The 11,442-nt window shown below is 36.6% G+C and overlaps 1 protein-coding gene across 1 annotated transcript; it reads right to left on the bottom strand.

Annotated features, from left to right (window-relative positions):
- Positions 1-2,793: 2,793 nt before the first annotated feature.
- LOC107548287 (probable G-protein coupled receptor 63) lies at positions 2,794-4,021 on the bottom strand. Its single transcript, XM_016228919.1, has one exon. It carries the CDS (start codon positions 3,925-3,927, stop codon positions 2,794-2,796), a length of 1,134 nt encoding a protein of 377 aa, XP_016084405.1. The 5' UTR covers positions 3,928-4,021.
- Between the last annotated feature and the right edge of the window lie 7,421 nt (positions 4,022-11,442).

The following is an 11,442-nucleotide window of genomic DNA, read 5'->3' on the forward strand; positions in this document are numbered from 1 at the left end:
TGGTAGAAAGTTCGGAGATGGTATTAAAGTAGCTCAGTTTAAATGTATTGTATGAATTGCCCTTACTATGGAATAAAAAATACGGAGTGTCTATTTACACTTAGTGCAAATAGCCCACCTTGTTGGCAGTAATTCCGCTCGCCAACATGTGATTGGGTTAGTCAACACTTTAAAAGCAGCTGTACATAATCAGCTCCAGTGGCACAGATGGTTATGTGCGTGTTGTCGGCTTTTTGACGCGATCAACCCGGGTTCGATCCCGCCTTTTGCCAAACTTTTTTTTTTTTAAAACCCTTTTAACATTTAAACTGAGCTACTTTAATACCATCTCCGAACTTTCTACCAGGACTCTGCTGTTCTTCGGCTGGTTCTTCCTGTATACGTTGATTGACAGATGTCTCGTCCAGTCAGTGGTGAGTAATCCCAAACCAATGGCGCTGTCTCAAACTATACCTACCTCTTCCGATTTGTCGTTGTGTTTTCTGATTTGCTAATTTGTTTTCAGATTTGTCATTGTGTTTTCTGACTTATGTTTTCTGAATTGTTGTTTTGTTTTTTAGACTTGCATTTGCGTTTGTAATTTGTTACTTTGTTTTCAGAATTGTGATTTGTTTTGCACTTCTCGGCCACCGTATCATCTCCCAATGAACATAAATATGCTTCTAAAAATGTAAGAACACACTTTAAAGCTACTTGCACGAACAACAGGTGCATAGGATCTGATTAAGCATATTCATAAAATATACAGGAATGAAAGTTACATGATCACTTTCAAGAAATAAAATGTAGACAGAAATAAAGCATTTTAAAAGTCGGTGTCAATATAGCAACAAGTTACTTTAAAAAAAAAAATAATGACATTAAGGTGTGCGGCTGCTCTATATTTTTGTTCTGTGTGATAAAAGTGATAAATGTGGTTCTATAAAACTAAAATGAACATATATATACAATGAAATTTACAAATGTTTTTTGTTGTTGTTGTGTTTAGACATGTTGAGCATCATCCAGCCACTATTCATATTTGACTAAAATTCAAAGACATTTCCTGAATCTGAAGCGAGCTAACAAACATGCAGATTTGTAATTCAAATGGACACTTACAAAATTGAAATTACAATTAAAATGTAATGCAATTTAATGTGTAATTTTTTAAAAATGTGTATAATTTTTAAGCTTGATTTACCCATTGGCATGACCATACATACAACTTTGTGCATTTAAACATTAAATAAAAACATCTCTCTCATTATTTCATTTTATGGACCACATGGTCTATACCTCACATGGTGGAACATTTATATTCCAAGAACACTGTATTTTAGCTTAAACTCTTTAAAATGTTAACAAGATGGAAACCCTCTTTAAAAAAAGAAAACCTCATACTGGTTCATGACCATTTGGTTAAACCAACAAAAATCATTCAAGATGGGGTGATTTTAAAGCATCTAATTATTTTGAATGACATTACAAATTCACAAAACTTCTCTGAGAAAGCATGTTTTATGTCAATGTTATAGCGGCATCTCCAAAAAACAAACACTCCCACCAGAGAGTCTAACTCTGAATAATACAAGCTGGTTGCCAAGTAATACATACTGTTGCTAAGTAATAGAGTTCCACACTTTGGTTCTGATGAGCTTCTAAAGCCCACAGCATCCTCATTAGAAGTGGCTGGAGAAATAATGAACCCCACAAGGGACATTAGTAAAGGAAAATTACCTTTTAGATTCAAAAAGCTTTAGGGTTTACCTCCAGCCCGGGTAGCCTCAGGAACAAATCATCATCAAAATGAAGGCGGCACACTACAAAGGCTCAGACGGACACTGTAGAAGCAAAACAACCCCTCGCCGTGGTCTCAACTGATTTTCCATGACAAATAGTTGTTAATTTATTCTGAAATGCTTGCCATTTGATATTGAGAGAGAGGGAAAAAAAACAATCAAATCATATCCTTCAGCTGGTTGGTTGGTCATTGTTGTTTTTGTTTACTTTTAATGGCATGTCAGCAACAAGCAGTTGGTCAGTTGCTGTTCATATGATATATACAACCTTGTACTGTACACAAATTGACAGGAGACATTTCCATTTAGTTGTGAGAACAGGAATTTTAAAAAAAAATATGACAACAGGAATTCCATGAATTGATTTGATCCATTTCCATGATTTTATTCACTTCCAGGCATGGAAATCACAATTTTAAAATTCACATTAAAAATCACGGATTTCCACAAAGTCATCTACTTATCAGTTTGGAACATGCTTATACCTTTGTCAAATGCCTTTCCCTTATTTCAACACTGAAAATAATTAAAACCAGAATAGCTGAGCAATCAACAATAAAATTAAATAGAAAATGTTGAAATGTAAAACAGTTCACAAAGCCAGGAAAAAACAAAACAAGTACAGCAGACAAAATCGTATTACATTCATGGCATAAAACATAAGATTGCACATTTTCACCAAATATAGCAGCACCTGACTTATATATGAACAAACTTCTATTAAGATCTAAAACCTATAAAAAACATTGTGCAATCAAAGTAGTTTAATGTACAGGCTCTGTAAACCTTCTCATCTGTACCATCTTTTACAGCTAAAACATCCTGCAGTTTGAAGAAAGACCAAACATATCACAGCTTGATAAGATTGTACTATACATTTACAAAAGAGGTTTCAGAAATGTCCTCCACTACACCACAGAACGATGATCCCCGCACACATAAACAGCACTGGGGCGGATACGTCTCTTAGTGTGGCCAGGAAGCTGCGGCAGGAAGTTGAAGTACTTGGGCATCACGGAACAAGGCAGGCGTCACGGAACTTCTTGATTCGCCAGTAGTAGATGAGAGGATTCAGGGCTGATTTGAGGTAGCAGGTCCACAGCAGCCACGTGCTGATCTCAAAAAAGTTCTGCCGGTAGTAGAACGCACGACTGAAGGTGGACAGCAGGCTGTAGGTGGCGAACGGAGCCCAGCATGCGGTGAAGACTGAGAACAGAATGAGGATCGTGGTGAAGGCACGCGTTTTGAAGCTCATGTCAACATTCATCTGAAAGGGCCTCTGCAGACTCATCAGACCCAGCTTGCTGGCCTGGTTGAGGCACACCGAGTCGGGGTGGGAGTGGATGCGCAGCGTGTTGTGGCGAAGAGTACTCAAGATGCCCATGAACGTGTACAGCATCACCAGGAATGGAACAAAGAAGAACATCAGCATAATGAGCATCACGTAAGCATGGTAACCACGCTCCACCGTGTAGCCGAAAACACACTGTGGTGCTCTGGGGGGAATGTACAGGGCAGGATGGCCAATGGAAAGCGGGAAAGAAAAGCAGAAGGATAGAGACCATGAGACCGCAATTAACACTTTGGCCCGGCGTGGACTAAGCTTGTCCTGCTTTTGCACGATGATTAGGAAGCGGTCCACGCTGATGATCATCAAAATAGCTACTCCCTCCATCAGGAACATCCAGAAGAACATAGCCGACATGCGGCAAAACGCCTCTCCGAAGATCCAGTGTGTGGTCAACATGGTGACTAGCGCAAAGGGCATGTTGAGGACTGCTAGCATCATATCAGCAAAGGCGAGACTGGCCAGCAAGATGTTAATAGCGGAACGCATAGCGGCTCTCTGGTAAACCATGAGGCAGACCACCATGTTTCCGAGAAAGGCCAGCAGCAGCACACAGATGATGACCAGGCAGAAGAACACCTGAAGGGACAAGTTCAGGCCCTGATCAGGGTCCTGCCAAACAGTTGAAGGCGTTATGTATTCCGATAGAGTCAGGAACTCTAGCGAGCTGTTGAGTTTTGCGGAGGAATTCTCCATGACTCTTTTACCCGCTGACAGGGTCAGCACCTTGGGCGTGGGGTGCAGGGTGACGCTAGGCTCCCCTGGAGCCACAGGTGGACTAGTGGAGGAATAATGCATTCTTCTTTTTGCAGTTACATGGTAAAGAGAGCAAGCTCAGCCTATCGGACAGGTCGCTAGCACACATCTCAGCATGGAGGCAGACCCTGTGGAAGCAGGAAAAAGGAATTAGTGGTAACTCAATGTCAGTCAATCTAACATACAAGAAAATACAGAGTAATAGTAAAGTGAGGCTGTCAGCTGGCTACGGGTTTAAAGCTTAAAGCACAGAGACAAATTTCAGAAAGCCATTCCCAGATAGCTTTAAAAACAGCTTTGTTTTTGCCGGAAATTGCCTGCACGCAATGATGTCCAGCTGCTTTGTTTCAGCGAACTGCTGGCAGTGTGAACCCCGCTTGACTGTGAATATTGACAACGAGACAAATTTATCACATTTTCTAGAGGGACATCTATCACCATTGCACTCGCGTCTCGCAGAAAAGAGCCTGCATGTTTAGAAAGCCATGTAAAAATGCAAGTTCAACTTTTAAAAAAAACATATCTCAAGACTTTATGGCTGTTTTCCCCATCCCACTGCATCTCAAGTCTTTAAATGAAGAAAGTACTCTTTGTGATTGGTTTTCGGTCCTATGTATTAAACTATACATATAATTGTTTAAGCAACTTATTTATATATGGTTTATAAGCATTATGCAAAGATAGTCGTGTTATTTTATTATGCTTTGAAGAAACGTGCAAAATATTTAGCTCGATGCCCCCTCTTGTGGCCTCAGGAGAGAAGCCAACAGCTTTTTTCCCCCCCCAACTAAAATGATGCCTTTTAAATTCGAATATTGATAATATTTATGTAAACAATTAGAATTGAGTTTTTCAGCCATTTTGAGAGCCCTAGTTTGTATCAGGCACACATAATTCCGAGTATGGGTCACCATACTTGGCCACATGTCACTTCACTTCACTACTTCACTTTATATCATCTGTGGAAGGAACCATAAAATGTTCCTCCAATCATATCCCTCAGTCCAAGGGCTACGATAGGCTGCCCTACCTGCCTGTCAGCGTATGTATTTGCATACCTCCGAGTTAGGGCTGGACAATAATTCAATATCAATATATATCGCAATATAATTTTTTTTCAATAACGGTGATATGATTTTTAAACACATTTCTGATATACATTACCAGTGTTTGCCATACACTGATTTATTTGTGGCATTTGACTTCGTTGAATAAACATGAGCACTGCACGTTTCAAAATCAAAACACGGCGCGGGTGTTTTATATGAATGTATCTCTGAAGGGAAAGGACTGTCTTCACAAAAGGTTCGATGGCATTTTCATTTGATCTGATATGAAGTGTTCATGAGCGGAACTGCTTTGATTACAGCCATTACTGGAGAAACCGCTAGTTCTACCGCTCTCAAAGCGCCTCCTGCTGGCAGACAAACAGTTTGCATTTTCAATAATAAGCCCGTCTTCAGCAACGTTTTTGTTGTTGCTCTTTTTTTTTTCTGCAGCATCTCAGAGCAATTTTCATACTCTTTATACTGGCTAAAGCACATTTGTTTCAATCTATAAGAATAATCATCGTACACTACCAGTCAAATGTTTTTGAATAGTACGATTTTTAAGTTTTTTTTTTTTTAAGAATTCTCTTCTGCTTGCATTTATTTAATCCAAAGTAGAGCAAAAAGAGTAAATATTGGAAATATGTTTACTATTTAAAATAACTGCTTTCTATTTGAATATATTTTAAAATGCGATTTATTGCTGTGATCAAAGCTGAATTTTCAGCATCATTACTCCAGTCTTCAGTGTCACATGATCCAGAAATCATTCTAATATGCCGATTTGCTGATTGTCAATATTTAAAATGGTTGAGTACTTTTTTTCAGGATTCTTTGATAAATAGAAAGGTCCAAAATCCAAAAGGTCAGCATTTATCTGAAATAAAAAGCTTTTGTAACATTATACACTTCCGTTAAAAAGCTTGGAGTCAGTAGGCTATAATTTCTTTTTTTTTTGTTAAGAAATTATAGAAATTAATACTTTTATTTAGCAAGGATGCTTTAAATTAATCAAAAGTGCTGATAAAGACGTTTATAATGTTACAAAAGATTTCTATTTCAGATCAATGCTGTTCTTCTGAACTTTCTATTCATCAAAGAAACCTGAAAAAATTCTACTCTATGATTATTCTACAATGATTTTTAAGCAGCAAGTCAAAAAGAATTCTCCTGGGACGATTTAAATTTTTTTGTCATGCATTAAGCTGAAAGATTATATAATTGTTCTTATTACTTTTGGTCCTGTTATTTTTATTATATGTATGTTTTTGTATATTTGTACATACATATATACATATATATACATATATATATATATAAATAATTTTCAAACAAAATTGTTATATAACTGTTTTGAAATGATATATATGACTGAATTGTGAAACTGAAATGTTCCCTCTTGCCATGAATATAGCCACTGCTGTTGACATGGTGTTAAATCATAAATAAATAAATGAGCAGCAAATCAGAATATTAGAATGATTTCTGAAGGATCATGTGACTGGAGTAATGATGCTAAAAATATAGCTTTGAAATCACAGGAATAAATTGCATTTTAAAATATTATCAAAGAGAAAACTTATTTTAAATAGACAAAATATTTTAATGTTACTGTTTTTGCTGTATTTTGGATCAAATAAATGTAGGCTTGGTGAGCAGAAAATAATTCTTTAAAAACATTAAAAACTTTTGACTGGTAGTTAGTCTATAGTTTGAAGTTAAAGATATTAATATTAATTAGGTGAGTCTGAGACGATTATTTGACTGATTTCACATTTCTCATTTGTATGAAGGCTAAATACAAATAAAAGGTAAACATTAATTAGTTTGTGCTGTTTTTTTTATAACATATTATGTGGTTTATATTAGGTGTTATAGACTTGGCAAATTCATTTTCCATAAGTTTGTATGCACAGACATCTGTTGTGGGCATTCTTGGCAGTGTTTTTGCGAGGCTTTTTTAAAAATAGTGTTCATATCGATATCGGAATTATATCGTATCGACCGAAATTAAGAAACATATTGTGATATAAGTTTTGGCCATATCGTCCAGCCCTACTCCAAGCACCGTTTCAGGTCATCAGTGCGTTTCATTACACTATTGCAGACCGAGCGAGAATGGAAGGCGTTATTATTGTAATATTATGCTCTTTGTACTGTAATGTTTTCTCATTGGTGAATGAGACATGAGGGAATCTGACAGCGTTGCATTCAACCCTCCACCATCGCCGTCTCTCATCGCGTCACCGGTTAGCCTCTAGTCTGCCTGTGCACGTTCTTGTGTTTTGGAGGCGGCGTGGCTTTGGAGTGATTATGCAGGAAGGGTGGGATCTTATGCTTTCAAAGCTAGCTTGCTATTGTTAGCATCTACCTTACCTGACCTCTACCCTACCTTTAATTTTATAACCCAAGTGTACAACAGTTAACAAACCAGAAAGTTTACGGTTCACCCATGAAAACCATTAATGGAAGAGTAAAATTATACAATTAATTATTACAAAAGTCATCCTGACAAAAAATATTTTTTGCTCTAAGGTGCAATTTTTCATAATACTTGTATCAAATAGAAGTAGATGGAAGGGCAACAAAAAATAGCAGCCTGCCTTAATAATAATAATAATAAGCCTACTGTAGTTTCTGTATTTTTTTATTTTTTTTTGGTAAAATATTAAATTGTATTACTGCCACTGATTCCAATAAATAAAAAAAAAGAAAGAAATATACATACACACAATTTGTCTGCATTTCAATTACAAACCATTATAAAGAAAATATTGTGTAATTCTATGTTGTTCAGGAATAATATCATGTTGGATGTAGTTGTAGACTCTAGTGGTAACATCCCAAACTGTAAAATGAACAAACTTTACAATTAAAATAATAGAAGTTTTGCAACAAAAAAAAAAGTTTAATAAAAGGTTTAATATTATAAAATCTACACAAACAAAAGTCCATCTGCTGTTTTTGCATCTAAACAAAAACAGCAGATGGGCTGAATGAAAATGCATATTCACTGACAGTAGATTATGCTTATAGAGAAGCACAAATACAGCGGTTACCCCTTTACACAAAGCAGCGCTGCGCTTATAAACACTACTTTATTAGGCATCAAATGGAGCTAAGATGAAAAGAAAATGGAATTTAAACTTTTCTGAAGACAGTGAGTTCCCTTCAGATATACATTAATTTTACACCCAGTTCTTTGAGCTTAGGAAAGTTAAACAGTTGAAACATTATTTAAAATTTCTTCTTTTGTGTCCTGCAGAACAAGATCTGGTTTGGAACACTTGGAATGACATAAGGGTGAGTAAATGATGACACCCCATTAAAATAAATAATCACCAAAACTATGCCATTCGTTTGTGCTACGTTTGTGCCGCCATCATTTTTGCTCATGCAGATAAGAGTAATGCATCATCCGAAACTGTAAAGGGTCTACTTTTATTTGTATAAATTCACAATATCAACAAGACGTTGTGCTTTTGTGAAAGAAAGAACAGGGTGCGCTTTCTGCCGTAAACTGGAGCACGCCACAAAAATCAAGCGTGGCGAAACTCATAGGCTACTTGCCTTACAGACATGAGAAATATATGTACTGGAAGCTCAAAATGTCTACTCTAAAATAAACCAATTCAAATCTAAAACAAGTTCTCTCTGATTATGTAATCCGTGTTGCATTTCTCTCTGAAGGCACGTCACTGTTTTGCAGAACATTGTCAACTTCACCTTTGCAGCCGACACACTGACTGAGAAAACACTAGTTTATTAATAAATAATTTAAATATCTCCTGGCTATTTTTCCAAACACATAGTCATTACATTTGCCTGTGCTTTGCGGCAAGCTTTATATATTTAGGCTATATATTAAAGGATCATTATTGTTCAGTTCCCCACCCCCCAGTATATATTTAAATAAATTAATAAAAATGTACGATTACTTGACTAATTGCATGTTTAGTCGACTACTAGTCAAGTCGACTAGAAAAATCTTTAGTCGGATGCAGCCCTACTTAACCTCTCAAAAGTTTCCTCTACAAAAGCGAGGCCTAAATGTTTTCCAAGGTGCCACTTAACCAAATGCATCTAGGCAAAACAATGAGAGAATAAGGCAAAGTTGTTTAGCCACTTTCAAAGATACTCACCCACGCACATGCAAGGACTCATGCATACTCACACACATAATTATCTTCACACACAAACAGTGTGAACATGCTGGCTTTTCATATTTTATGGTGACTTTCCATAGACAAAATGATTTTTATATTGTACAAACTGTACATTCTATCCCCTAACCCTCACAGGAAACATTTTGCCTACGATTTTTACCCAGATAGCACACGTATGTCTGCAAGATGTCTGTTAAAGATCGCTTCATCTGGAAAGCATCTGCGGTGTACAAAACAGTAGATTATGCTTATAGAGAAGCACAAATACAGCGGTTACCCCTTTACACAAAGCAGCGCTGCGCTTATAAACACTACTTTATTAGGCATCAAATGGAGCTAAGATGAAAAGAAAATGGAATTTAAACTTTTCTGAAGACAGTGAGTTCCCTTCAGATATACATTAATTTTACACCCAGTTCTTTGAGCTTAGGAAAGTTAAACAGTTGAAACATTATTTAAAATTTCTTCTTTTGTGTCCTGCAGAACAAGATCTGGTTTGGAACACTTGGAATGACATAAGGGTGAGTAAATGATGACACCCCATTAAAATAAATAATCACCAAAACTATGCCATTCGTTTGTGCTACGTTTGTGCCGCCATCATTTTTGCTCATGCAGATAAGAGTAATGCATCATCCGAAACTGTAAAGGGTCTACTTTTATTTGTATAAATTCACAATATCAACAAGACGTTGTGCTTTTGTGAAAGAAAGAACAGGGTGCGCTTTCTGCCGTAAACTGGAGCACGCCACAAAAATCAAGCGTGGCGAAACTCATAGGCTACTTGCCTTACAGACATGAGAAATATATGTACTGGAAGCTCAAAATGTCTACTCTAAAATAAACCAATTCAAATCTAAAACAAGTTCTCTCTGATTATGTAATCCGTGTTGCATTTCTCTCTGAAGGCACGTCACTGTTTTGCAGAACATTGTCAACTTCACCTTTGCAGCCGACACACTGACTGAGAAAACACTAGTTTATTAATAAATAATTTAAATATCTCCTGGCTATTTTTCCAAACACATAGTCATTACATTTGCCTGTGCTTTGCGGCAAGCTTTATATATTTAGGCTATATATTAAAGGATCATTATTGTTCAGTTCCCCACCCCCCAGTATATATTTAAATAAATTAATAAAAATGTACGATTACTTGACTAATTGCATGTTTAGTCGACTACTAGTCAAGTCGACTAGAAAAATCTTTAGTCGGATGCAGCCCTACTTAACCTCTCAAAAGTTTCCTCTACAAAAGCGAGGCCTAAATGTTTTCCAAGGTGCCACTTAACCAAATGCATCTAGGCAAAACAATGAGAGAATAAGGCAAAGTTGTTTAGCCACTTTCAAAGATACTCACCCACGCACATGCAAGGACTCATGCATACTCACACACATAATTATCTTCACACACAAACAGTGTGAACATGCTGGCTTTTCATATTTTATGGTGACTTTCCATAGACAAAATGATTTTTATATTGTACAAACTGTACATTCTATCCCCTAACCCTCACAGGAAACATTTTGCCTACGATTTTTACCCAGATAGCACACGTATGTCTGCAAGATGTCTGTTAAAGATCGCTTCATCTGGAAAGCATCTGCGGTGTACAAACATCTGATAGACGTCTTTAAGATGTTAGTTTTACATTCATTCTAAATCATAAACATCTTAAAGACATCTTCTAAATAGGGTTGGGTAACGTTTGGGTTTTTCCTGATACCGGTGCCAAATCCATACTTTTAAAACAGTTCCGTGCCTAAACGGTGCCTGAACCGATACTTAAATTATTTTTTTTTTTTTTTAAAGTTACCCAAAATAGGATGGATTGGCCATTTTTTAGTGCAATAAACACATTTAATGCCCGCTTCATTCATACATTTTTTAAATCAGGTTTTACCAAATGTCCCCACAACATTGGGTTTATCCGGACCGCACACACAAGATTAAATCAGATATTTCACCACAAATTCTATATTGGCTAATTTAAGACTTTCCACTTTGATCAACATTCTACATACAAATATAACAAGAAAGAACAGGCTTTTGTGAATAATACTAATGAATCCAAAAAATAGAATATGAGATCACATGACTCACATGTGATAAAAGGTGGCTGTTTTTGCACTGAAATTAACAGGCTTGTTTAAAAGCTCTAAGAAGTCAAAATGAAGAGAAAAGCACCTTGTGGACTACAGACTCAGTGGTACAGTACAAGCAGAAACCATAGTGACAGCAGAGACGACCTTGTGAGTGAATGACAGTCATATATAATGAATAGTTGTGGATCCTAGCAACAGGAATAAAATGATTAAGTGTCTCTTCATCTATGCTTGGA

Source organism: Sinocyclocheilus grahami, unplaced genomic scaffold (genome assembly GCF_001515645.1).
Source record: "Sinocyclocheilus grahami isolate Dianchi unplaced genomic scaffold, SAMN03320097.WGS_v1.1 scaffold345.1, whole genome shotgun sequence".
NCBI lineage: Eukaryota > Metazoa > Chordata > Actinopteri > Cypriniformes > Cyprinidae > Sinocyclocheilus > Sinocyclocheilus grahami.

Excerpts from the sequence above, each read along its gene's own strand:
- LOC107548287 (XM_016228919.1), bottom strand. The coding sequence starts at position 3,927 with ATGCATTATTCCTCCACTAGTCCACCTGTGGCTCCAGGGGAGCCTAGC.